Source organism: Myiozetetes cayanensis, unplaced genomic scaffold (genome assembly GCF_022539395.1).
Source record: "Myiozetetes cayanensis isolate MyiCay16 unplaced genomic scaffold, myiCay2020 scf16, whole genome shotgun sequence".
Taxonomy (NCBI): domain Eukaryota; kingdom Metazoa; phylum Chordata; class Aves; order Passeriformes; family Tyrannidae; genus Myiozetetes; species Myiozetetes cayanensis.
Genome location: NW_026087270.1, coordinates 6,715,791 through 6,743,642, shown reverse-complemented (window position 1 = coordinate 6,743,642; position 27,852 = coordinate 6,715,791). Strand labels below are relative to the sequence as shown.

General features: G+C 41.5%; 2 protein-coding genes across 7 annotated transcripts in view; both read left to right on the top strand.

Annotated features, from left to right (window-relative positions):
* Window positions 1–3,949, top strand: part of CHD9 (chromodomain helicase DNA binding protein 9) — an 85,339-nt gene extending 81,390 nt beyond the window's left edge. For all 6 annotated transcript variants that reach the window (XM_050311753.1, XM_050311752.1, XM_050311751.1 and 3 more), the window contains one exon: window positions 495–3,949. In XM_050311753.1, coding sequence (XP_050167710.1) covers window positions 495–1,349 — 855 coding nt within the window. In that variant the 3' untranslated portion in view covers window positions 1,350–3,949. The remainder of the gene's footprint in view (window positions 1–494) is intronic.
* A 3,108-nt stretch (window positions 3,950–7,057) lies between these two features.
* Window positions 7,058–25,955, top strand: RBL2 (RB transcriptional corepressor like 2). The gene is made up of 22 exons (XM_050311148.1): window positions 7,058–7,242; window positions 8,404–8,534; window positions 9,747–9,947; window positions 10,650–10,714; window positions 13,218–13,346; window positions 14,216–14,376; window positions 14,482–14,546; window positions 15,277–15,463; window positions 15,948–16,114; window positions 16,763–16,872; window positions 17,757–17,863; window positions 18,223–18,360; window positions 18,569–18,733; window positions 19,253–19,364; window positions 19,821–20,093; window positions 20,586–20,857; window positions 21,425–21,601; window positions 21,767–21,838; window positions 22,182–22,296; window positions 23,215–23,417; window positions 23,850–24,014; window positions 24,412–25,955. The coding sequence occupies exons 1-22, from the start codon at window positions 7,075–7,077 to the stop codon at window positions 24,580–24,582; spliced, it is 3,354 nt and encodes a 1,117-aa protein (XP_050167105.1). The 5' UTR covers window positions 7,058–7,074; the 3' UTR covers window positions 24,583–25,955.
* Window positions 25,956–27,852: the final 1,897 nt, after the last annotated feature.

Below are 27,852 nucleotides of genomic sequence, written 5' to 3'. Positions count from 1 at the left end.
AGTCTTTGCTGTTTATTCTCAAGTTTATGGATGTGATGAAATATAAGGACACTGAACAGACACTAGCAGTAATAAAAAGGGCTCAGAGATTGTTGGTGTGTGTGCAACCACACATATTTAAATTGAGTAACTGAATTAAACTGTCAAATGATTGCAATGTGATAATATTTCAAAGCAGTGCTGGTTTAGATCTTAGATTGAGCTCGCTCCTATAATTAGCTATATTTGTCTTGATCTCCCAGCAAACCATTAAGGATGAGTGGGTAAGGGTAACCAGAGAGTGTGAGAAGATGCCTGTGTGGACCTCACTGTGGAAATGGTCCTTCAGGCATTTGAGATGTGGTAGCACAAAGCCATCACACATTCCAGGGAGTTGTCTGAAGAGAAGCTGATGTGCCAGAATCATCTTTGACAGCCAGTGCACACTTGAGTCTTTCATTTGCTTTTACTTTGCCATCTTTAAGCTCTCTTAAAGTACCTGCTGTCTCCTGCAGGGGTTTCTCCCGGAAGGAATGTTCGACCGCATCCTGACGGGGCCGGTGGTGCGGGAGGAGGTGAGCAGGAGAGGGAGGCGCCCCAAGAGCGAGATCGCCAAGGCAACCGCAGCTGCAGCCGCGGCCTCGGCCGCCAGCGTGTCCGTGAACCCGCTGCTGGCCAACGGACTGATCCCGGGCGTGGATCTGCCCGGGCTCCAGGCCTTACAGCAGAACCTGCAGTCGCTGCAAGTGACAGCGGGATTGATGGGAATGCCGGCTGGCCTTGCTGCTGGAGGAGAAGCCAAGAACATGGCTGCCATGTTCCCCATGCTCCTGTCAGGGATGGCTGGATTACCAAACCTGCTGGGCATGGGGGGACTTCTGACAAAGTCTACAGAATCCATTTCGGAGGAGAAAAAGGGAAACGATTCAAAGGAGGTGGATATAAAGAAAGAAAGGACAGAGGATCAAAATATAGATACTGGTGGTGAAAACTCTGTTTCGAGTTCTCCTTCAACATCCTCTGCTGCTGCAGCTGCCAATCCTCTCTCTCTTAACCCTTTACTTTTGTCCAACATACTTTACCCAGGGATGCTTCTCACTCCAGGCCTTAATCTTCATATCCCAGCTTTGTCTCAGTCTAACATTTTTGATGTACAGAACAGTGAAAGCAATGACACAGGCTCAGCCAAGCCCACAGAAGAAAAGGAGGAAAATTCTAGGGTTAGAGATCAGGAAGACAAAGGGGGAACAGAGCCAAGCTCTCACAACGAAAACAGCACAGATGAGGGTTCAGAGAAAGCAGATGCTTCATCTGGATCTGATAGTACATCGTCTTCATCTGAGGATTCGGATTCTAGTGATGAAGACTGACCCCAGACTCTGCACTTAAATTATAAACTGATTTTGAATTTATTCTTTAATTATTTCATTGTAAATAACCCAGTGTTGAGTGCATCAATGATTTACTGACCGAACATTTCAGTATTTGTTTAGAAGTGCAAACTGCTTTCAGAGACGTTTTGCATGTAATATTTCTTGAAGTTCATAAGTTTCTGAACTTGTATGTACTATCAAATACACAATGGTGTAAAATTACAACAAAAGGCATTATAATTTTGTTGGGGGGTTAATTTTATGAAAATAATGCTCAAGTAAGAGCTGTATATTTAATATATTTGCAGTGAACACAGAATACTTTATGCATATTATTGATTTAATTTGAATATAGTTTTACAGCCTCCTTGACACTTATAATTTACAGATCAAAACTCAGCAATAATTTGGGCAGCTAATGAATGTCATGAAAGCTGTAGAATCTACATCACCATCCATTGCTTTAATTACATGAAAATGCTCTAGTGTTGTGATGCACTGCTGTTTCCAATTCAGGTACAAGTGTGTTTAAAAGAAGATAAATTTTTCCCAATCAGCCAATTAAACTGGCTACCTGTTACCTCAGCTGAGTTAGTTTAGGAAGTTTACATTGGTTTCTATTACTTGTTTTCAGGTTTTGTTTTGTTTTCTAAAGACATCCTGTATAGCATGTTAAAATCTGAGTTATTTGAGATATGACTGTTGAGGTTTTCTTTCCCCCTTACTACAGCAGTTCTCTTGGACAGCAGTAAGGGGCAATTAAAGCAAAAACTGTCTTATCTCATGCTACTGGGCACCATGTAGATCTATTTAGTTTACACCTTGCAAAGTTTTGGGCTCCCTCTGCAGAATTAAAAGTCCCAAAATGAGGAGTAGTTTCCCCAAGACTCAGAAGAGGCAAACTGTCATAAAGTGCCACTGAAAAGACCTTTCAACACTGCATAATTCATGTAAAAATTGTTTGTTTGCTTTGTTTGTGTAGATTTCTATTTGTGTTTTATGTCATAAAACCTCCTGGAGTTCCCAGTTAATAATGGTAAATAAAGTACAGATAGTTTTGAACTCCTTTTGAGTTTAAACTTCTCTGCAGATTTAAATCTGACTAAATATTAAATATTATCCAAAATCATTATTTGGATCTCACTTCCTATATTATGCTGAGTTACCCACTAAAGAAAAAGCACTTTGAATAGTAAGGAAGACAAATTATTCCTAGAAACCCCAGTAACAGGGCATAAGTCCAAATCCTTAGAACCCTTTACTGTATAAAATCTGTCTAAGATTTGATGTGTGATATGATTCCTCCTTCTTCTTAAGCTGCTATTACTCTGACACGGTCGAGGCCCAGATTCACATTTACAGAACTTCTGAACTGACTGAGACTTCAGTTGACCTTGGTTACATCGTTTGTGGTCCAAGAATAGGCAAGTGTTAAGAGAAAACAGATACAGGTACTAGTGAAAGTCATGGAAAAAGCTTTACAAAGGGATAAATTTAAAAAGTAAAAAAAAAAACAAAAACAAAAACTGTATATTTTGATATAGTTCTGTTGCTTGCTTGTACAGTAAAACAACTGTGTTGTTTTTTATCAAGAACTTTACCAATGAAAGATAAGTTTCTATGTGCAAAATAACTAGCCCCATGATTAGAAGCAGTATTAGATGTAATTACACAAGTACCATTTGGATTGTGCTGGTTACGTATTTTCCCAGATAATATTCTGATTTTTGGCCCTTCATGCAGTGTCTTAGCAATAGTGAAAATCAAAAACTGCCAAGAGAAGGGGGTAGCAATTCTTCAGCATTAAAAAAAAAAAAAAAAGTATTTCGTATTTAATATTTTGCCCTTTGTAATATAGCACTTTTATTTAACTAGGATGCATCTATGAAATAGCCAAAGTTTTACAAGCAGTTATTAACTTCATTTGCTGATGGAGTATGTCAACAATGCCATCACTTCCCACCCTTCCCCCACAAAACAAGTCCTAAATCTTGTGGCTAAAACCTAATTTATATCAGATTTATGAAATAAAGTATTTTCCTATTATGGTCAAGTGAGTTTGGTTACCATTCTAGTGATTCTTTCTATGTAATAAGGCAATTACAGTTTCAAGTAATGAAGGCTGGTGTAGACTTGAACATAATATATTTGGTTTATTTTTCATCAGTTTGAACCAGAAGGGGAAAAAATGTCCCACTATCAGCTAAACTATATGCAAATACGGTTGTATAAAGTTAAGGGTTATAAGGAAACCTCAGTAGAATTACACTAATACTGAAGTTAAAATTAAAAGGATATCCAAGGTGATGATAAAGTGTGTGTTGGTAGTTACTAAAAAAACAAAAAAAAAAACCTTAGCTGTTATTGCCTTGTATTTCTATCCCTTGTTTCAGGCTTCATGATCCAAGTCTTAGTCCAGGTTTTTTTTGGACATTTGCAATATTTGCCAGTTGTGTTCTGTGTAGTCTGAATTTGCTTTCTGTAGTTGAACGAGCGTCTTAAAAAGTCATTTGTAATTTATTGAATTACTTTCTATGATGTTCTATAGAGCAAATGGAAGTTTAATTATTTTTTATTAAACATATTCTTTGACTACCCGTGATGTCGGCCTCAGTATGTGAAAGTAATGCTGTGTAAGGATTAAACATGCATCTTCCAGCAGCAAGTTAAGTTTCAATGCTAAACTTTAAAACTGAAATTATTTTTAAGATCTTTAAAAAAACACAAGCCAAGGATGTAACACACACTGCCCCTTGCCCAAGACCGTGTTCTACTCTTGTATAATTTTCAGGGAATCAATTTCCTCTAATTCTATTGTCTTACAAACAAAAGAAGCTGTTGTTCCCAGCACTTCAGTACTCATGGCTCAGAAGGAATATATGGTCTAGGTTCTGGTCCAAAAGTTGCCTGAATTTTGAATAATGATGCATCTAATATTGCAGGGTAAGCACCTGAGCAGTGAAGTACATTTTGAACCTTTCTTTTTTAAACTTTGCATTCTTTCCACATGCTTATTAAATCTTTTAATTATGTACAGAGTACTTATAATTGCTGTTTTTCATATGTTTCACACAGGGCACAGACTATTCTGAACCCCAGTTGTCTCCTGGTTGTCCGGTGCCACCTTGTTTTAAGCTGCCATTGCCTTTGAATGATTCAGTGATTTCCTCCTCATTTATTTCAGTCTGAATTTGTCTTCATATCGTGATCATCCTTTCTGAGCTTCTGCTTCCTCAGATCTGTACACAGGTGATAAAAATGCACATGAGCCCTGTTCTTAAATTCTCCCCTGTTTCTTTTTTCCTTTGAAGTCCTGCAGAATTCTGCAGAAGTAGTACTTCTTAAATTTATTTTTAGAGTCTATAAAATTGAAATACAAGTAGGATCTATTTTTCAATGAAACTATTTCCAAGGAGCAGTTGATCCAGGCTCTGTATTGGTGGTTAATTTCTTTCACTCCTTTGAATTTCTTTGAAATAGTATCTGGATATGATGATTAGATGAGACTGTTTAACAAGGTCTCCCAGCCAAATAGCTGTCCTATTTGTCATATTTTGTCTCTGAGATAATTATCATTTCCATGTTATTTAGTAATATATTTTTTATTGATTGCTCTGTATGACAGTGCTGATAGGTCATCAGAATGAAGGTTTAGTTCTTACTGCCTGCATTTAGGCTGTAGTGAGATGAGGTGTGTCTGGTGTACAGGGTTAATATAAAGGGATCTGCAGTGTAGTGTTACATGAAATTATTTGTGGTGTGCAAGTTACTATCATTTAGTTGTATAAACAGTTTCTGATCTAGTTCTGTTACACCTATAATTATCTTCTGTGTGAGCAGGCTCAGTGCATTGTGGAATTTACACTGCTGTAGTTGGCCAGCATTTAAAATTTTACATCTGTTCGTTGTTGGGACATTGGGCTCATGTTGGTGTCTGCAGAGGAGACTAATTGTACTAGTGTAGCTCCGGGAGTTTACAAAACAACTGCTGGCTTATCTAAATGTCCCTAATGTTACACAAACAGACTGGATCATTTCTTTGTTATGTTTAGAGGAAAGGGAAATAAAGATAAAAGCTTTCCAGGGTTTTTTTATGATTTTTTTTTTCTTTAATGCTGCCTTCTTTCAGGCTCTCTCACACAAGGAGGGAAGAAAAATGCCATGCACAAGATCCCGCATGAAGTTACACTGCGAAATGAGGATTTGTTTTCCCTGCCTCCTGTCTGCTTCAGTTGGGAATGAAACCAACACTGCACAGTTCTTGGTAGTGTTCCAGGTAAGGCCTCATGAATATAAGGGAGGCTGGTTTGGGAAACTCTTGGGATCCTAATGTAAGATATGGTATCATCTCTCTTTCCTAGTGCTCACCAAAGCTTGGTAGCATGTCCTCAAACTCTTTTGTATTCTGAGAGATAAAAGCATTTTGGGAACTACCCTGTCATCTCCTCTGCCTCACACTGTTTCTGATCTGTGTACAGCTTCTCGAAGCAGGTGGTAATAGAACACTCATAAGCAAACTTTCTGAAGCTTTAGGACAGTAAAAAATGTACACTATTGTAGGATAGAGAAGCAGCTGTCAAGGGATCCAGGCTGAGAGGGTGTCTGTGGCTGTAACTTGCAGTATTGGTAGATATAATATGGAGTCCAGTGATGGAAATGATTCAGGTAATTAACATGCCAAATGAGGACAAAATCAAAACAGGCAAAGCCAATAAATCTCTTTTAATAAAGCACAGCCTGTTTTATTGATCACCTAATTGACAGGTACCTGCTCTCGGACTGAACTCTCAAACCTTGTTTTTGGGAGCGTCCTCTGCTTGGTGGGAACTTCACCAGTGGCAGCTTCTGCTGTATCTTCATAAGGTGTTGCTGTTTATACTTTGAAAATTTATTGATTCACTGGGGTAGCCATTTAAAAGCTGACTCAAACAAAAGTGCTTCAATAAAAGCGAATCTGTTGTTTTGTGGCCTTGTGTTGACATGGCTTCTTCTCTGTGACGCTCTGAAGCTGTGTCTGAAGAACCAAACGCCGGTTGTGTGAATGCAGAACAGAACCCGGATTCATCGTCTTTGGTTTTACTTCATGGTCTCCTACCCCAGTTCTCCCGTCACGGGGTTTGTCTCTCTCAGGGAGAGCTCAAATGCTTGCGCAGCGTCTGGGACCCGGCTGTGCCCCGGCTGTGCAGCAGGGCCTGCACTGACCCGGGTGTGCAGTGACAGCCCCCACTAACGCGCTGTGCGCGGTGACACCCGCACTGACCCCGTGTGCCGTGACCCCCTCCATTGACACGCTGCGGTGACCCCCCGCACTAACCCGCTGTGTGCTGACACTGCATGCCCGTGTGGTGCCCCGCCCTGTGGGCTGTGTGCGGTGACACCCTGCATTACCCCCGTGTGCGGTGCCCCCCGCCCTGTGGGCTGTGTGCGCTGCACTCTACCCCTGTGGGCCTGCCTATGGGCTGGCTGGTTCCCTCTCAGCCGCTCCTCCGCCCCTCCTGTCCCCCGCGTGGGAGGAGCGCGCGCCGTGCGCCTGCGCGCGGGCGGGGCGGGGCGGGGCGAGGGGCTGCTCGCCCCTCCCCTCTCCCCCGCCGCTGTCCAATGAGCGGGCGCGGCGCGCGGCGGGGGCGGGTCCCGCGCGGCGGTGTTTGGATGCGAAGGCGCGGGCCGTTGGCGCAGGCGCGGTGCGCGCTTGCGGCGCTGCCCCCCAGCGGCGGGGCGCGGCATGGCGGGCGAGGAGGCGGCCGGGCCCGAGGCGGGCCCCGCGGGGGGCGAGGACGGCGACACCCGGCAGCGCTACGAGGAGCTCTGCAGGAGCCTCAACATGGACGAGCGCGCCCGCGCCGAGGCCTGGCTCAGCTACCAGAGCATGAGGCGCAACTACACCCTGGAGGTGCCGGACGGGCGGCGGCCGCGGGGTCGCGACCGGCGCGGGGGGTCCCGGCGGGAGGTCGAGGCGAGAGGGAAGGGGCGGCCCCGGCGGCGGGGCGGCCTCTCTGCATCGCCCCGCAAAAAACATCGCGGCTCCGAGCCAGAGCGGGGGAAAGGTGTTAAAAATAGACGTGCCCCCCGTCGCTGCGGCCCTTCCGGCACAGCGGCCTCGGCCGGCGCGGGTGCGATAACATTTATCAGTTATTTATTGGGGGCCGAGCTGCCCGCGGCACGGGCCGGGGGCAAGGGGTGAGGGGTTGTGTCACGGCGGTCTCTCGAACACGAACACGCGGGGACGCCCCCGGAGCTCGGGAGGCGCCTCTGTCGGGGGGCTGAGCCGCGAAGGGGGCGCTGGGGACAAACCTTGTCTGTCCGAGCTCCCCTCGCTGCCCCGCCGGGCCCGCGGCGCTCGGGGACGGCCCCAGCCCGGGCAGGTGCTCGGCCCTGCGGAGGGAGGAGGATCCGCTCCGCTCTGCTCTGCTCTGACAGCGCCTCTGTCACACGCGCTGCCCGGGATGCTCGGAGGGGACGCTGCCCCTTCCCCCGGCGGGGAGCGCTCACCCGGCCCCCAGCAAAACCGCAGCGTCCAAGTCAAGTTTGTTTCTACCCGTCCTTGTCCCACTGAAATGTTTTCAGATGTTCGTTAGAATTCATTTCTGTCTTCAGGTACCAGACTGAATAATTGTTCTGTTGTGCGAGTACAGAGCGAAATGGAAACTTATGTTTTTCTTTTCCCACTGTGTGTTCAGGGCAGAGGAATGTTCTGGCAGCATGGAAATGTAGCCCGTTTTCTTACATTAAAAGTCAGGGCAGTATAAAATGCTACAGGAGAAGAACAACACTAAAAATACATTCCTATGCTTTGGGTCAAGTGTGAAATTTATAATGGTAACCAGTAATTTTAGTTTGGATGCTGTTTGGTGTTAAATATCTGTTTGGCTCCTGTTTTCTTGTAGTTAAAAGCACAGAGCACGACAGAACTTTGAAACAGCAAATCAACTTTGTCACTGGTCGAACTTCATCCATTTAGGATCTGGTTCTTTCCCCTGGTGTTGGGTTGGCTGAAAAGTGCGTTTTCTCTTTTCAGTGAAGTCTTTTAGATGCCTGATGTTTTGATTCACAGGGAAACGACATGCATTGGCTGGCCTGTGCCTTGTATGTGGCTTGCAGGAAAGCAATTCCAACTGTGAGCAGAGGGACAGCGGAGGGAAATTACGTGTCTTTAACCAGAATCCTGCGCTGTTCAGAGCAAAGGTAACTTTTCTTTTTGGTGATTTTTAAACACAAAATCTCAAAGACTGCTTACCAGCATGTGAAATGTAGAACTAGAGAACAAAACTAAATATGTTTCTTGTTTCCTGCTTTTAAAGATAGAATTTATATCACGTAGATGTTTGTATTATAGCTCATTGCCACAGGGACAGGGCAGTTCCGATTGCTCAGCACTATGCTCCAAAAACACTGGTTTTCAAAATAGAAGTTGACTTCCTTCTCTCAAAGGAGAAAGAAGCCAGACACTGAAGAACAGTCAATTTTTGGAGAGTGCAAAGTGTGAACTTCTCACAGGAGAAACCATTTTTAGTTGGCTGTGAAAATATTCATACAATTTATCTAATTTTTTATATAAGAAAACTGACGTAGTTTTTTATGTGAGAAAACTTCAATTTTTATGTGTTCTTGCTTTATGAAACTAAAGTGATATCAGAATCTGATAAACAAATCTGTGTCAAATGTTTATGTCCATAAAGCAATGAAGAAAAGCTTCCTGAAACAACTGACTTTTAGCAATTTGTTTTCTAAAAATTCAGTGGATAGGCACAAAAATAAAATAAAAGAGAATCTTCTTATGCACTTTTTCTCCCATTTCCTTCATTGGTGGAACATTGCTGTTGGTTTAAACACTGCAAAAGTGTTCCTCTATAAACTTTTGTTTTCCAAATCAGAAATTCAGGGATATGGAATGTGGATAAATTGTTTCTGTGGTCTGGGCTATAAAATACTAATAACACTGAAAGAGAAGGTGTACATAAAGAAGCAAAAAATGAATGAAAGTCAAATTTACCAGGTACAATTTGCTAAAACTTAGGAGGGGTTCATACTTTGTAGAATATTTTTAGCGTTGTAGGACTCAGAGTTTGTTTTATTTAAGTTAATAAATAATTCAGAAAAATGAGGGAAATCTGAGTTTAGCTTAATCTGACTGTTGAAACTGATTTTGTCTTTGTGAGGAAACACCAGAGCTGAGAGTACCTTGTTAACATGGTTATCAACTGAGGATCTAAAAATATTTTGTGAGCTGTCTGAGCTCATCCCTGTTCATGGGTGAAGGACTGGCTCTGAGTTGCTTGTCATGTTTGCAGTACCATCAGTAGTTTGGGAAGTAAAAATTGCACTTTTGCTGAAAATGTGTAGTTTGTTTCTGCAAGCAAAACAGCCTTTCAGATCTAACCCACTGGGTATTTTCAGCTTGATCGAGTTTTTTAACAAGATGAAGAAGTGGGAAGACATGGCAAATCTACCATCCCAGTTCAGAGAACGAACTGAGAGATTAGAGAGAAACTTTACAGTTTCTGCAGTCATTTTTAAGAAGTATGAGCCCATTTTTCAGGACATTTTCAGGTATCCTCAAGAAGACCAACCTCGCCAACAGAGAGGAAGAAAACAGAGGTACGTTTCTGTAATTCCCAGACTTGATTTTAGAGCATTACTGTAGGGAAAATATAATGAAGTTGCTTGGTTGTTTGAGTTGTATTTTGGCTGTATTTTCACAGGAGTTGTTTATAATATCAGATTTGGTCAGTCTGTCCTTTTTTGCAGCAATGTTTTAATCTCTTTTTCAGTTTCAGATCTGACAGGGTGCAGGAAATCCCTAAGCTGCTAAGTTTTTATGATTTGGGGAGTGGAGGAAAGGGGAGATATTCCAATCAGCCTGTAGATAAGGGAAATGCTAGTATTTCTAGGATGGGAAAGGCTGGAAAAATTTGATCCTTGTATGATCTGCTAAGCTTTAATAGCTCATCGCACAACTCAGCCTGTTTCACTGCCCAGTAACTCCTGTGGTTTTCTTCATAGGTGCAGATCTGGTGGATATTTTATTTTATAGTAGAAGCTTTGTTTCTTTGTTAGTGTTCATAGTAATAATAATAATAATAAGGTGAAAATGAACCAGTACATGCAGGGTTCCACTTGTGCCTGCACTAAACCAGTGTGCAGCTTTCATTATTACTTCAGTCAGGGGGATGTGGGGTATTTTGGCCATGTTGTAGTAAAGCTTAATTTTCCTTTGGAAGTATTGACTGGTTTATGATGTTTTATCCGTTTTGGTTCATTGAACTCAATGGGTATCTTTGCTGTATTTTCTTCCTAAAGACGCCAACCATGTACTGTGACTGAAGTTTTCCAGTTTTGTTGGGTGCTGTTTGTTCATGCAAAAGGTAAGAGATCTGAAAGGGATTAAATACAGCAAACATGATATTGTTGGTCCTTACTTTGTATCAGTCCTTAAAACACTGAAAAGGTGGAGGCATTTCTGAATTTGGAAATGGTTTTGGAGAAGGGACCTTGTCACAGCAGCCTAAAGGAATGTATTCTGTCCCAGATTCCCCAGCTCTGTGTTTTACCACACTTCCAAGGTGAGAGTTAGTACTGTACTTTATTTCCAGTCAGCTGGGACTTCACTTCTTTAGCACAGTTAGGCAGCTGAGAGAATAAGTGGGTCAGACTGAAAAATCATAAGTGTTTCTTTTCCCTTCTTCTGCAGGCACGCGGCACAGTTGACAAGGTGTAAAGGGACTTTATGGGTCTTCCTATTGCTAAATTATTGGTTCATATGTGTGATTAACTGTGTCATCAATTGACTACATCTTAATTAGCGAGCAGTTTCAAACATACTAACTTTGTGGATAATACCACACTGGTAACCCATCCAATTCAATTTTATGAGAAAACAACTTACAGTAAAAGTAAACTGTAAAATTAGTAAATTACTATTAAAGTGTGGCAGCACAAAAATGGAAACTAAATGTTGACCATTTAAGGCTTTAAGTACTCACGGTTTTGTCCTCTGTGTTTTGAGGGGTGGCAGTAAATCCCTGTCACAGCAACCAGACATCAGTGGCAGGTTCAGGCTTGTCCAGTCCTGCAGACCATTGGGCTCAGCTTCACAAATGCAGAAGGTACAGGTTTGTCTGTACCTTCAGCACACACTGCACAGTAAAGGAGCCACTTTGTACTCCAGTTCTTGCCTACTATTTGTAAGAATTTGTCTGTCTTTGTTTCTTTCTTTAAAATTGACGAGAGAAAAAAAAAACCTCTGCTGCACTGAGATAACTATTTATTATTATTTGATGCAAGGTTGTGAAAGGGAGCAGTGAGCCATTGTTTGAAGTGTCATTGACAGATCATTGTTATGGAACTACTGGTTCTGTAAAATTAGATTTATTTTTGACTGTGCTGACAGGGATGATTGCCATGGTTGTGAAACTGAGCCTATGTTTTGAGAGTTACTTAGAGAATTTTAGGGATTTAAAGTTTTCTTAATAGTATTTAGAATTTTCATTGCTTTGTTGTGAACCATTTAATGATTTGGAAATAACTGATAAATAAATACAGTTAATTAGTATTTTATGTAGGGTTCGTTATTTTAAATAGTTTAAATATAGTTTAAAAATAGTTTAAATCTGCACTGAAATTATTTTCTTCCTGACAAATATGGAATCAAAAAGTTTAATACAAATTTGAACAAACTGGTATTTTACTGGTAGAAAAATAGCAGAGTTTAGAAAACTTTTCTAATCATATACCCATTTTGATGTGTTGTAAGTGAATTTATTACTATATGATAGATCTTTTCAAGAATCTAAACCTTTGCTTCGGAGTGGGCTCTGTTGACTGGTTTGGTGCTTATCCGAGAAAAAAAGGGTAGAAAAAGAGTGGAAAAGTTATTAGTACTGAAAGAGTAATAGAAGCATCAGGATTTGCATACAAATTAATTAAATTGTGATTTTTTATATTAATTAACAGTATAGTTTATTTTGCAGAACTATTTTTGGCACTGACCACTCCTCTAAAGCAGTATCATAAACAGAAATGAGTTCAGTAAAGTGTAATAAATCTGAATGTAGTCTTTGAGAAAGGTGATAAAGAGCAAAGAGGTTTCAAGAACTTTTTGAGAGGAAGTTGATAATAAATATTCAGTAAGTCAGAGATAACACCTTCTAACTCTTCTCTAAAGCACAAGAGAAACAGTTACATTTATTACTGTTTATAATGAGCATGTTCCCAGCAAAACTTAATAAGAAAAGAGATTATTTAAAAAAATAATCTGACTTTGAGTTAAATACAGATTCATTCTGGAGAGTTGGGGGTGGTAAGGGGAGGAGTGGTGTTTGCTATTTCCAGGACATCTGAAAACCTGGGTCTAGCCTTGCCAAAGTTAAAAGTTCCTTGCAAGTCTTTACAGTGGTGCAAAGGTGGGCCCTTACTGGCCTTTAGAGCGAGATTCGCTTCAGGCAGGTGCAGTGAGGATCTGTCCAAGGATGTGACACCGCCAGGCAGAGGGGCTGCTGCTGCCAGAGTTACAGGAACACATTCTTCTTCCTTGTAGCATTTGCATTCTGCAGTTTGTGCTGCTTGAAGTTATTTATGCACTGGTTAATGAGATTGCTGTGAGTGAGGGAGCCTGCAGGAGCGTGTTTATCAACATTTTGGTAAGGTTTGATTTCAAAACAGGACAGTGTATTTGAGTTCCTTCACAATTGCTGTATTTTATTAAGTGTGAGTCTGTTTTACTGCCTGTGTTGCTGTGCAGATATTTGTAGTCACCAGATCTGTTCCCAAGGCTGCACTGTTGATTGTAATACACACATTAACCGTTTCTTGGTTTAAAATATTTAAATCCATGCTAATTTTGTGTCTTTTGTGTTTCTAATATTGAAGGAAATTTTCCTATGATCAGTGATGACTTGGTCAATTCTTACCACCTCCTGTTATGTGCTTTGGATCTCGTGTATGGAAATGCTCTCCAGTGTCCCAACCGTAAAGAACTTCTGAATCCTAATTTTAAGGGTATGTTGAAAAAAAAACTTAATCTGTCTGAAGCCTGCAAGAACTTCTAAGGCTACTGAAATGAATATGAATCTGTGTGGCAGAGAATAAATCGAACCATGTTCATTTGAAGCATATGGGAATTAATATTTTCTGTATCTGGCTACACAGTTCCATTTCTATTAATGCAGTTAGTAATAACAGACCAGTGGATTTTGTCAATAATACAGTAAAGCCAAGGATTTGATTTACTATAAAAATACCACTGAAGGAAGTTCAGAGTAAAAGTTCAAGCTAATGAGGTTTTAATGTCAGTGAAGGAGTGCATAATGGCACAGCCATCATTGGACACTGTCAGACTGTCACAGCAGTTGGGAAAGATCCAGTGCTCAAGTATCAGATTTACATCTCTCTCATTTCTGGATTGCTGCTGTTCTCTCTCTGAAGAGAATGGAAATGCAGGTTGACATGATGACCACAAATGCTAAATAAATGGTGAGAAGTTTCCATTGAATTTCTGATGTAATTCCTCCCAGACTTGAACTTCATTTGCAGTTCTGTACAGTATTGGCCTTTACTTTGCAGTGTTTGGATGTGAACTGGGACCATTATCTCAGATATTACAGTTCACAAATGTTTGATTGTTTTTCTATTAGAATTGATATATTTAATTTTCATCACTCAGTCACTGATTTTTTTAAATCTCTTAACTCAAAATTTGCTTTTGATAACATCCAGTTGAGTGGGCATTACATAATAAATAATTCTTCAGGGGAACTAATTAGTTTACTATTTTAATTTCACGCTACCTAAACTTCACAGCATAGAATGTAATAAGAAAACAGGATATGGATTTGCAAAATCAAATAATACATAATTCTTAATTGTAGGCCTACCTGAAGACTTTCATAGTAAGGATTATAAAGTATCATCTGACCCTCCCTGCATCATTGAAAAACTGTGTTCATTACATTATGGATTAGTTTTAGAAGCAAAAGGTATCAAGGAACATTTTTGGAAGCCATATATTCGGAAGCTCTTTGACAAAAAGGTTGGTCAATAAATTTGTAATGTAGAAAAATGTCTCCTTACTCGTTATCTGCTAAACCTTTTTAAGAAATGAAATGCCCATCTTTTGTTCTTAACTGTCTTACAGCTTTTAAAAGGAAAAGAGGAAAATCTGACTGGATTTCTGGATCCTGGAAACTTTGGAGACAGCGTGTAAGTCACTGTATTTGTGGTTTGCTTTGCATCAGCATCTCTCTGTGATACAATTGCAGTTGTTATCTGTATCTTAACACTGATCCCAGCCAGCTGCCTTGTGTTTATTAATGATCCTGCACTGCACTGCCTTTCAGTCCCTTTGAGGTGCTGTGGTCTGAGAGCTGTTGGAAAGAGGAATGATGCTTCAGGATGGCATTACCTGATGTCTGCTTGGATTCTTATGTTTCCTTGTTTGTTTGTTTGTTTTTCTTTTTTTTGTCTAACTCAATTATTAGGAAAAAGGTGTAGGACCACATGGGATGAGTGGGAAGTAGGAGGGGAAAAAATTTGGTTTGGTGGTGGTTTTTTTCTTTATAAACCTAGAGATGCTAATAGGTAGGATTTACTTTTGTTTAAATGGTATAAAAATGGTGAAGTGTAGTTTATGATGTGATGCTGTGTACATTTTGAGGAGTTTCCAGCCAAATGTGAGTTCTCAGTATTTTATGATGTTCTTCCTGCAGCTATATAAATGGAAAGGCATCACATAGGGAGGGAAAATAATGTCCTTGCCATGGTCATGTTTAAGATACTGTAGATTTTAAAGGTGCTCCAATGCCTAAGTCAGGGTCAGAAGAGGTTTGAAGGAGACTGCCCACAGGCCAGAACTGTGTTCGTTCTGTGAGCAGCTGAAGGAAATAGTCTAAATAAAGGAGGGTTTGCCTCCGTCTTTCCCTTTGTGCTGCAGCAAAGCCATCAACAAAGCCTATGAGGAGTATGTGCTGTCAGTGGGAAACCTCGACGAGCGAATATTTCTTGGTGAGGATGCAGATGAAGAAATTGGAACCCTCACAAGGTGCTTAAACACAACTTCAGGAATGGAAACAGCTGAAAGAGTACAAGTGAAGCATAATTTGCAGCAGCATTTTGACAGGGTGAGTGTGGCATGGTCCATGTTGCTGTTTTTACAAGGAAAATAAGTTGAGTATGTCTGTATCTGATGAAGAAAAGCAGCTACTAAAAATTACCATCTTCACTGTTCAAGGTGACCTGGGAGTGTACACAACACAGCTGAGTTCAGTTTTGTAATTGGTTGGATACATTGCTTACTTTGGGATTTTTTGGACGTAATTTCTCCATGCATCTGGGTTTTCTTTGATTAAATCCAGAACAGAGAATATTTAGGTAATTACCTAAAGAGAGAGATCTTCAGGTAGATTTTTCAATTCATTTAACAATGAATTACAGGATATCAAATGCTGGCTCTTACCTGAGGCCCGATCGAGTTTGGGCCATTTGATTCTGAGCCATTTTTTTCCATAACACAGAGTAAGAATTCTGCAGATTGACGTTTCTAGGTTATGAACTTTAATAAAATTTTATAATAATGTACAGATGTCCTTATTTTTTTATCTTTAGTCCAAATCACTTAGGATTACAACCCCACTCACTGGCCGCAAGTATGTTAAAGAGAGCAACCCATATGTGACACCTGTTTCCATGGCAACATACAGTTTGAGCCGCCTTCACACGATGCTGGCAGGACTGAAAAATGCCCCCAGTGAAAATCTGGAACAAATACTCAAGTAAGTTTGATATTTAACCAACCAAATAATTCTATTTTTTAAATAGTTTTAATAACAAACATAAATGTTTAAACAGTGTAATCTGAAATGTGAGCCACACTTGGAAGGTTCTGGAGTAAAGTGGAATCCAGAGAAACATTTCAGAAGACTGTTCTCTTTGTTCAGACACATCCTTAGAGGTTGATGGCTATAAGAACATACACCATTTGAAACCTAACAGTTCTGAGCATCTCAAACTTCCGACTTGCCAGTGTAAAATTTTCAAGACTTTTCTTCCTACTTAGCAAATTGCACCCTCTGGCAAATCACTCCAATACCATAGGAGATGCAAAACAAACCTTATTCTACATGTAGATAAACTGTTGCTTCAGGAACAATATATTTTAAACCAGTTTTTGTGTCATGGGGAAAAAAGCTGTTTGAATATCCCTGATCATGGAAAGATGGGCATGTTTACTACAGTGTCTGCAATACTAATAATATGCTGTGGATGTTTTACAGTATGAATACAGTTAGACACATATGGGTGTGTTTGCATTGCTTTGCAATGTATTTATATTTCCATGCTTTCATCATACTATAAAAATAGGAGGGTTCTTTGGTCTTGGAAGGAATAGTATATTGAAAATGTTTATTTTTTATGTTCAGGTCATGCTCCAGAGATCCTTCTCAGTCTATTGCAAACAGAATAAAAGAAATGCATGAAGTGTACTGCCAGAGCACACAGTCCGAAGGAGAATTCAGTAATTTTTCCAAAGGTGGGAATCATTTTGCATATCTCGATAAGAACTGAAAATGCCTGTAACTTATTAATCTCTTATAATTAACAGTTTTACCTGCAGGTTATGCTTTAGCACAAGTGTCTTTTCTACTTCTCTTGGCTTTTCCTGTATTCTGTAGACATAGCAAATTTCAGTGCTGCATAAAATTTTCTAATCAGCCTTAGCTTAAATCACTGGAATTTGATCATGTTCTCAGAACTACAGAAGTGAAATGAAAAGCACTGTGAAGTGTTCCACTTTTCTCTCAAATAAAAGAATAGTAGTGATGGCATGGATTTCTGGGACAGTAAAGGAAAATCTGAGTAACTGTAGTCTTTAAAAACCCAACAGCAGTTTTGGTTACATATGAGGATGGATTAGTACAAGATATTAAAATCCTGCCAGTATAAATACAGAAATATTATTTGCAAAATGTTCTTCCTATCTGAAGTGCCTGAAGATGGTTTGAAAATAAGATTTTCTTTGACTTTATTTCTTAACAAGACCTTACTCTGTTCTTGTCAGCTTAGTTCCTTCAGTGTTTTCTGTTGCACAGTGCAAGTTGGATCCATCCAGGTATAATTTTCAATGTATTTTCTGAACTTGTAATATGTATATTATAGCAATGTTAAGGATTGTCATCAAAATCTGGGTTCAGTAGCAAGATACTCTGCTCTGCTTTTACAAGTCTGTGCAGTGTAGAAAAAGGATTCCTAAGTTAACTTCAAATTAACTGATTTAGTCCTGGAAGTATTGTAGCCACAGCAGCACAGACGTTCCACACTTGCTACCAAACTGTTGTATCTCTGTATCTGAAGATGGAGAATGTAATACTTTCCTATTGCATTTCACAATATTGCTTCTCTTTAATCTTCCTGCAGATGTTGCCAGTAAACATTTTCGACGTGCTGAGATGCTCTACTACAAGGCCCTGGAGTCGGTCATTGAGGAGGAGAGGAGGACTCGACTGGGAGACACTGACTTATCTGTAAGGAAAACCAATCAAATGGCACCTCATTTTTAAAGTTGGACCTACAAAAAAGGAACACAGTTATAGAGCAGAATAGTCATTTAAATAGCCATTTAAAAGGAGGGTAGGTCTCTGAGAATTAGGCTGTAAGTACATGTGAATGGAAGGGTATAAGAAATTATATATGTTTGCAAACACAAAAATACATAATTTTTTTAATGAGTAAAGATGGTTCATTTTGGATTCTCTTCTCTCCCTTACAAAATAACATCACTTTTTATAAGCTTGGTAATCTTTTTGTTGAGGCAGAATAAAAATTGTTTTATTGTTCTGTAGTTACACTGTAAATTAAGCTTTAAAATTTGCAACTCTTACAGGCAATACTGGAGCAAGACGTGTTTCACAGGTCTCTGCTGGCCTGTTGCCTTGAGATCATTACCTTTACATATAACCCACCTGGAAACTTCCCGTTCATCACCGAAATATTTGACATTCCAGTTTATCATTTTTATAAGGTAACGTGTTTGAGAGCTAGAAATGCTTATCAAGTCATGAGTGCTCATGGACCTCTATGACAACATAGGATTGAGTCATAGTAATTCAGCCTAAATATTTCTAATAGTCTCTTCTTCCTTGAAAATCAAGAATTGTAATTAGATCTTTGTTTAATAAGAAATTTATGGAGGAAGTACATTATGTTGATCATAATTATCCACCTTACAGGTAATTGAGGTTTTCATTAGAGCAGAGGATGGCCTTTGTCGGGAAGTAGTAAAACACCTGAATCATATTGAAGAACAGATCCTTGAAAGCATGGCATGGAAACGGGAATCCATATTGTGGGACAGCATCAGAGACCATGAAAACAAGGTTCCTAGTTGTGAAGAGGTGAGCACATCTTCATGGGGTTGAGATAGCTTTTGTAATCAGACAGGATGGCAGAGAGAGGAGGCCTTGTGTGTCCCAGTATCAGTTTCATTCCACCAGCCCCTCAGAGCAGAGAAAGCAGTAAATGCAGTGTGGTGTGTTCATGGTCATCTCTAGAGACATCTGAAATGGAGGCAGACAACAGAGATGATTCTTATCCAGTATTTTGTTGGTGTAGCAGAACAGTGAACAAAATGGACAAGCAGGGAAGGTTTGGATCAGTCACTTGCACTTGAAAAGATTACTAGGCAAGCAATGTGGTAAAAAGTACACCCAGCAGTGCTGGATCTTGCATGCAGTACAATCACCAGGCAGTTTTAGTTGGGCTTAGGGTAAGTTTTTCACTGTTCTTGATTTTCTCTGTAGATCTTTGCTGTTCAAAATTTGTAGTGCAGTAGCTCTTAAAAGCTATTCAAAATTTGTTATATATTTGTGTTTGTTTGTATGTGATACAAACACTGTAATTAAAGTATATTTTAGGTAATGCCACCTCAGCACTTTGAGAGATCTGCTGGGAACAGTGTTTTGGGTTCCCCATTGACACCAAGACGAATAAATGAGGTTCGTGCTGAAAGTGGAGGACTAGGAAAAGGTGAGATGTTTTAAAGCATAATATGCTGTGCTTACTGAGACTGAAGTTACATAAGTAAGCTTCTTAAATGTCAGATATTTTCAGAAAGTGATGTATGTGAACAGTGTATATGTATGTATACATATGAATGTGTTAAATAATACACACCTTAGATTTTAATTGGTTTGCTTTATTGTTATATCAGCATAAAAGCTACACTATATATTTAGTTATGTGACATCTCATCACTAGAATAAATAAAACATAATACATTAACCTAGAAAAACATTAAATTCAGCATTATTGAAGATTGCTTTTAGAGTTGACTTAATCTGTGTTTTTTAAAAAATGTTTCTTGAAGAGCTTTGCTTGACATATTTTAGTTCACATTAGATTTCTGTCACGTCTGCATAAGGGATTATAAACCAAGAGTTAAATATATATATATATGTATTTGTGTATGTTTTTAATCCACAGGCCTCTCCTCACCTCCAGCCACCCTGTATGACAGATACAGTTCTCCTACAGCCAATCCTACGAGACGGCGCCTGTTTGCTGATAATGAGAACCCCTCTGACAGCGGGACCCCCGTGAGAGTTTCCCAACAGCCCGTGGTGAACACGGTGCCAGTGCAGAACATGAATCCCGAAGCCATGTCGGTGACTCCGGTGCCTGGCCAGACCCTGGTCACCGTGGCAACTGCCACCGTGACAGCCAACAACGGGCAGACGGTGACAATCCCAGTGCAAGGTCAGGGGAAAGCTGCTGTAGAATTACTCAGGCTTTTCTTACCAGAGGGTTGGTGCACAGCCAAGGGGAGGTGGGGAAGCAGTTGGCCAAGGGAGAAAAAAAGTATTCTTAAGGATTTTTAGGAAACAGTGTTTGAATAGATGATCAGAATTTAAAGACAGACCATTACAGCACAAGGGTGTTCTGACTGCCAGTATCTATTTTATAAAACAGTTATTTCAGTAACTCCTCTTTCCTGAACTGGCACAGGATGAAATTTGCCTTACTTTGAAAACCTTAGTTCAACTTCATTATCATCTTGTCTCATGATAAGAAGTCCAAAGTATTTTGATTAAACAAGTTCATCTATAATATACTAAATGTGTAGTTATAAGCAGCTAATAAAAGAATTACTGAGGAATTCCTAAAAACTCCAACGAAACAAAAACAACACACACATGGCCCTCCACCCAACTTGCTCTTATTTCAGACTGTTTTTTTCTTAAATTACAGGTATTGCCAATGAAAATGGAGGAATAACTTTCTTCCCAGTCCAAGTAAATGTAGGTGCCCAGCCCCAAGCTGTCTCTGGCCCCATTCAGCCTCTGAGTGCCCAGGCTCTGGCGGGTACCCTGAACACCCAGATGCCTGGGGCAGCACTGCAGTTGCCAGGCCAGCTGACTGTTCAGCAGATCTCCCCTGGAGAGCAGAGACAGGCCCAGCAGTTCACTGCCACGTCCATCAGGCCTCGGAAGACAGGCTCACTGTCACTCTTCTTCAGAAAGGTACTCATTTGTCCTTTGCTTTAGTTTGTATTTTGGTAAATCTTTAGTGATTTTAACAATATACATTTATTAGCTGTAATAGTAAGAGTGCATTAAATTTAAAAGTTAAGCTGTACCTTTAATTATTCTTACACTTACCTGAGGGTAGTTTTCTCATGGAGGACACATGAGCAAAGGAGTGGGCTGTCACCACAGCTGTCACATCAGGAGTTGTGAAGTAGATTCTGTGTTTGGCCAGCAGGTTTTTCAAAGGTGTCCATTTTCTTGAAGGCTCTTCCAAAGGAAGATATTCATCTTCGAGATGCCCTGGTTTATTCAATACAGTGGTTTCTGTCTGTGCTCAGGACAGCTTAGAATTTAAACTTCTAGTAAGTGGTTTTCTGAACTCTAGCACCAGGACTGAGAATGTCTGTGTCTTGTAAGCAAAAAAAGTTAAATATAAGATCACTTACTCTTCTTTTGGCTTAGCATTTGCCCAAGTTCTGCAGGGTATGCAACTCTGAACTACTCTTTCTCTGGGTAAAAGCAGTGTTGCTGTGGCCCTGAGCACAGACTCCATTCCAACAGGTGTATCATTTAGCCAGTGTTCGTCTGAGGGATCTCTGTGTCAAACTCGATGTGTCTGATGAGCTGCGGAAAAAGATCTGGACGTGCTTTGAGTATTCCTTGGTGCACTGCCCTGAAATCATGATGGACAGACACTTGGATCAGCTGCTGATGTGTGCCATCTATGTCATGACTAAGGTAAAGTGGGAACAAAGAAAAAGCAAACAAACAAAAAACTTCTTTAATGCTTAATATTCCAAATATTACAATTCCTCAAAGAAACCCCAAGTCAACGAGTGCACACACAGCCAAAGAAAAACCATGCAGAGAAGCTGTGAACCTTTTGTGTTCCTCCCCTCATAGGTCACTAATGAAGACAGATCATTTCAGAACATCATGCGCTGCTATCGGACACAGCCACAAGCCCAGAGCCACGTGAGTACAGTTATTACTAAACAATGTGGTCTCCAGTTTATTAAATGCATTAGTTCTATTTTGGGAACAGATTGCTTTGCAAAGTAGAATTAAATGGATGCAGTCTGTGAGCCGTTCCCCTGGAAAGACAGCAGTCATGTCCAAAATCCTGCACTACTGAAAGCTTTATATGCTGAACTATATCTAAAATAGAAAATATCCTTACTTAAAATCTAAGAACAGTGCCCGTTGGATAATACTCTTCTTAGGAGGCTGTATTTTCCCCTGTAAGAAGCACAGTGAAGTTTTGTGCAGACAGTTGTTTGCTGACCCTCCCTTGGGGACCCCCCCTTTGTCCCTGCAGGTCTATCGCACTGTCCTGATCAAAGGCAGGCGCCGCCGCCGCTCCGGCAGCAGCGACAGCAGCAGCCAGCAGAGCTCCCCCACAGACAGGAGCAAGGAGAGGAACAAGGAAAGAAGTGAGTGATTCCACCCCAAACAGATCCTCCTTTGGTAAACTTGGACACAATTAAAAATACATCAGTAACATTTAAGAGTTGCTGTAACTCAGGGTTTATATTTACACTGCCTTTGACAGTTTGGAATCTGTCCCCAGATGCACTTTGCTTGGGAGTTTGCCCTGCTGGCCTGAGCTCTGATTTCAGCTCACACACCCAAGAATGAGTCTTTGGAAAATGAGAGGAAATCAGGGCTGGTCCAGGTTCAGCTACTCTTATCAGAACCCCAGAGCTGCAGCAGTTTCTTTTGTAGCAGCTGGCTGTCTGCAGAGGTAGGAGCACCAGTCACAGCAGTGATTTCAGCATAGCTGACAGCTCTGAAGATTCTCTCCTTGATAGGTGAACTGACGTCTTCCTGGAATTAACTTCTATAAAGGAAAGCAAAGAAACGGTGCTGTATATTCCTACCACCAGTTTTCAAGATATTTAATGGATGACAGTATAACCTGTAGATATAAATGTTTTCTGTCACAGAGAGGTGGCAGGGAGGGGAGAAAAAAATTATATGTATTTTGCAACTTCCCACATTAAACTAGCAGGAAGTATTACCAAGACAAATACTTCTACTACTAGCTGCAAAAGGCTAATGTTTCTTACTTGAAATGATGCCAGGTGGCAACATGAAAGAGCTAGTGGTGTAAGTATAGCACAAATGCATGAAAATGGAGTTTCAGGTCTCCTTATATTGTGATGAAACTCAGCTCAGACAGGAGGGTTAGAAATCAGGTGTGTCTGTGCACACACAGCACTGTGGTCTGTACCAACAGAGGCAGCTCAGGGATCAAAGGGAGCATCACTGGCAGTGACACCAGACCCGGTATTTCCAAGGGCTGGGATGACAGGGCTGTCGGGGCACTGAGCAGCTGTGCTCCCCTGCAGGCAGCCGGGACTCCAGCCCGGTGATGCGCTCCAGCAGCACCCTGCCCGTGCCGCACCCCGGCAGCGCCCCCCCCACGCCCACCCGCCTCACCGGCGCCAACAGCGACACCGAGGAGGAGGAGCGGGGGGACCTCATCCAGTTCTACAACAACGTCTACATCGAGCAGATCAAAGACTTTGCCCTCAAGTACACTTCCAATGCAGTAAGTTAAATTCTGTGCTTTTCAGCAGTAAGTGTCTTTTTCTACTGACGATGCAGTGAAGTCCCCTTAGCTGAGCTCACTGTAAGCAAACTCAAGGGATTTTTGGTTTTATGACAACAGTTTCACCTCAGGGACATACTCTGCTCCTAAAGCAGTAAGTATTTTCAATGCCTAATTCCTGTTTCCTCCTGTATGAAATACACAGCTCTAAGCAGCGTCATCTGTCACCCTCAGACAGATTTAGAAAAGTAAACTAAAAAATGCCAACCCAGCCCAATACCAGGACAGAATTCACATTTGTTGTACATCTGTATGGTATCACGTGGGTGAAAAAAGCCTGGAGTGTGTTGAAGTGACCAACTCAGGAAAGCCTTGCTGCAGTGACACTGAGCTCAGACACAGCTGTTGAGTGATTTCCTTCTCTCCGGGCAGACGGACTCCCCTCCGCTCTCGCCGTACCCGTTCGTGCGGCTCAGCTCCCCTCGCCGGGTGCAGCTCTCCCAGAACCACCCCCTGTACATCTCACCACACAGAAACGAGGCTGCTCTCTCTTCCCAGGAGAGGATATTCTACTACTTCAGCAGCAGCCCCTCTAAGGTGAGGCTAAAGGGTTTCAGCTTGGTTTTATATTTAACTCTATCTTTCCTTTCTGTTAGTGAAATTATTGTGCAACATGATGTTTTGTTTACCTTGTCCAACACATACTTTGGCACCTGACACTCAAACTGCCAGTTCAGCTACTGAAGTTGTAAAGTTGGATGGGCCTTTGAACTCTACAGGCAGTGACACAACAAGCTGGCTTGAGTTTGAGTAAGACTCTACCTACTCTGGTAATGGAAAGACCAGTACAGTGAGGAAGAAGGTCAGCTGGGTACAGTACAGATCTCCACAAATAAAGCCTTAGTCCCATTGTAACACACCTTACAACAGTTCACATTATGTTGTGAGTAGTTGCACAGAGCTTAATTCTGGTTTTCCACTCTCCTCCCTCCAGAGACTAAAGGAAATTAACAGCATGGTCCGAACTGGAGAAACACCCACCAAGAAGAGAGGCATTCTCCTCGAGGACGGCACTGAAGCCCCAGCCAAGCGCATCTGTCAGGAGAATCACACGGCCCTGTTGAGGCGGCTCCAGGACGTGGCCAACGACCGAGGGTCTCACTGAGCCCACACAAGTTTTCCCTTCCTGCTGCTCCCAGGGCTGGGCTGCTCAGCCCACACATGGACCCCCTGAGCCCTTGCAAGTGTCTTCAGCCAGACTGTGCTCAGCCCCCTCCCTGCCCCAGCCACTGCCCACTGTTCCTCGACTGCCCTGGGTCCTCGGACCCTGCCCCCTGACCCCACCCTGTGCTCAAGCTCCTCACAAGGCAAGTGATCCTTCTCCAGCCTTCCAGAAGCAGCTGAGGAGCTTTTCTTGCTTGGAGAACACACCCCTAACACAGCTGTGCTCCTGGCACCGGCTCTTTCCTTCCCTTTGCTCTAACCAGTCCCCTCCCACTGTTCATCACCACTGTCAGCTGTGGACAGGCCCCTGGAGGTGCATCAGACACAGGAGCCACAGCATCAGGGCACCCGGAGCAGTTCTTGGTTCCGGGAAGCACTAACAACATCATCCTAGCAAAGTCCAGTTCTGCTGGGAAAGGGATGATAGGAATAATTGTTTTGAGGCCTAAAGGAAGTTGTCTGGATGGATCCTGTCCATGTTGAGGACATTCATGTGCCCCTGAGAACTGTCACATCTGTGGCCCCTTGCTGTACAAAGAGGGAGGGGATTGTGTGGGTGCATTGGTTTGAGCTGTGCAATGTTGGAGAGTGAACTGATGTTCCCAAGGTGTCAGTTGATGGGGCTGTGAAGCATCATGTTTAAGGCAGGTGAGTTTTGCTGTATATTTGCAATGGCACTTTCTAAATGTGAATATTTTTTGCAAAGGCTGACTTCAGCTGTCTTTCTGTATTGAAGCAAGTTGACTTTTGTATTTATTTCACTCTGACATGCCATTGCTCTTGTCAGCAAATGGCATGAAGAATTCATTGTAACTCAGTGTATGTGCAGCAGTGAATGCAGGAAGCCAAGGATGTGTGCTTTTTTTGTGGAATTTTATATGCTCATTGCTTTTCGTGAGAGGCACTGCCCCCCCTCTCCTACTCAGCAGCAGGATTGTGGTGTCCATCTCTTAAAACACATGATTTTTTGTTTCTAAACAACAGGGCTTGGGGGTTTGGTTTTGTGTTGTTCTGGCAGGTGCCAGAAGGTTTTCTAAGGAAGCAAAAGCTAAAACCTCTGTTTTCAGTCATTCCTGCCCTTCTGAGAAATAGGAAAATTTGAGACTTAATTCTACTGTAAATTCAATTAAAGTAAAATGAAAGGATCTTTTGTTCTTACCTGCATAGTAGAAGGTTGAAGTCCAGAAGTTGTGTAGATGTTTCTGTAAAAATATTTATGGAAGTGTCAGACAATTCTTGTTATTCTGTACCTTTTACTTCACTTTGTATGAAAATATTGCAATTGTATTTTTCAATAAAGAATTTATAAACTCAGTTGTATGGCCTTGTGTGGAAAAAAAAGCATTGTATGTCCAAGGCTACAAATAGTCTGCAGCTCTTAATGGTTAGTGCAAAAGAAAACAACAAACAAACATACAGCTGAGGTCTGCAAGGCCCAGGACAGTGCAAGGACTGGAGTCCCACAGTGCAATTAAGGGTTTAAAAATAAATAAATAATCACGTCTTACCCACACCAAGAGGGGAAGGATTTACTCCTGCTCCAGTTTAGTCACTGTGTTCATTCCAAGTGTGTTCCCTCCTGCTGCTCTGGCAGAAGGGGCAGCAGTGTCAGGGAATGCTGGGGCTGCTGCTCCTTCTGGCAGAGGAACAGGAGGAAGAGGAGGAGCAGGAGGAGGAGGGTGGCTGTCTCACCAGGCTCTCTCACCACGCAGCACAGGAGGGCCCAAGAACAAAAGAGGCTTTGCCTTCCCTGGAGGAGCTTTTAATAAAAAAGATCTCACGCTGTAACCCAGCAGAATTATTTCCCATATACTATGTACTCACCTTCCAATGAAGTTACAGAGACTTCTAACAATTCTGAAGTAGTTACGAACCTCTTTGGCTACAGCTGGCCAGGGGCTGTACTTCCATAGCTAAGGACACACTGGTTTTCCCCTGCATTTTTACCCATTGGGCCTATTTTACCTATTTCATCGTCTTCTGTGGTTTCTGTCCCTTTCTAAAATCAAATTGTTAAATAAGCCTCAGCTATAAATAATAATTAAAGTACAATTTGCAGCTTATGCTTTGAAACAAATGCTAAGAAACCAAAACCCTCAAGCAAGCCAAAAAGCCCAAAACCCCCCACCTCAAAAGAGGTGTTCCAAAGGAAAAAACAAATGTTGTGGAAACTTGGTTAAAAAAAAAGGAAAAAAAATCTGAAGTAGCTTAAAATTTTTTTCTTTCAAGACTTAAACCAGTTTGATTGGAAGAGACCTGCAGCCTCAGCAGAGCAAATAAGTCCACTGGTGTAACTTCCAGGTGTCTTGGAAATGTTCTTTAGAGTTCAGAATTTCAAAGATGATATTCAGAAACATCCCCTTATCAAAGTCAAGGACTTAAATTTAGGCTTCTATTAAATTACCTACCTGTACTAGGAAATACAACAGTCCAATCCAGGAGAGAAGGATTTGATTTCCACATTCATTTCAGTAATCGCCTACCTTGCTCCTGGAAGAGCTGCTTTTAATACACAAATCTGATTACAGAAAGACACAGTGTTCTCTCCCCTTTCCCAATCTAATTAATAAAGATCATTTTTCAGCTTATTCATTCTAAATGAAACAAAATTCCACATTCTTTGAAATAAAATTATTTTCTTCTCAGCAAACTATTAGTTGGACTTATCTTGGAGTAACCCAACCTACTGACCAGCCCTGCAGGGATCTGTGATAGTTCAGAGATGAACAAGACTTACCTGACCATCACTTTCCCATTGTCCTGTCACTGCTCCTTGGCACTGTTTCTGCCAAGCCCCAGGGGTCAGACAGAGCCCTGGCTCTCAGCAGCACTGGGGCTGTGGGGGCTCAGCTCTGCAGGAACTCATCCTGCACTGCAGCTGAGATCAAAGAGCAGCCCAAGATTAGAAGAGATTTAACTTGTACTCCAGCCCTTCACTTAAGTGGCTTAGGAAATGTGCAAGTCAAGTGATTTATTACAGAAGCTCCTGAACAATCATGAAACCACAAACCATTAGTCCAGTTTAGCTCCAGTCCTGCCCCCTGCCCAGCTGTGCTCAGCACAAGGCCAGGCCCATTGCCTGCTTCACACTCAGAGTCCTTTAACTAAAACTCTGCCCATGGTAAATCTGAAGCATCTGAATTTCAGTTTCAACCTTCCTAAGAAAAGTTTGAGAGAAACAACAGCAGCAACAGAACTCATGCTCACAGTA

Coding starts and splice junctions, on each gene's coding strand:
- RBL2 (XM_050311148.1), top strand. CDS start 7,075: ATGGCGGGCGAGGAGGCGGCCGGGCCCGAGGCGGGCCCCGCGGGGGGC. Junction 14,547..15,276: donor GGAAACTTTGGAGACAGCGT/GTAAGTCACTGT, acceptor TTTGTGCTGCAG/CAAAGCCATCAACAAAGCCT. Junction 17,864..18,222: donor TGGGAGACACTGACTTATCT/GTAAGGAAAACC, acceptor CAACTCTTACAG/GCAATACTGGAGCAAGACGT.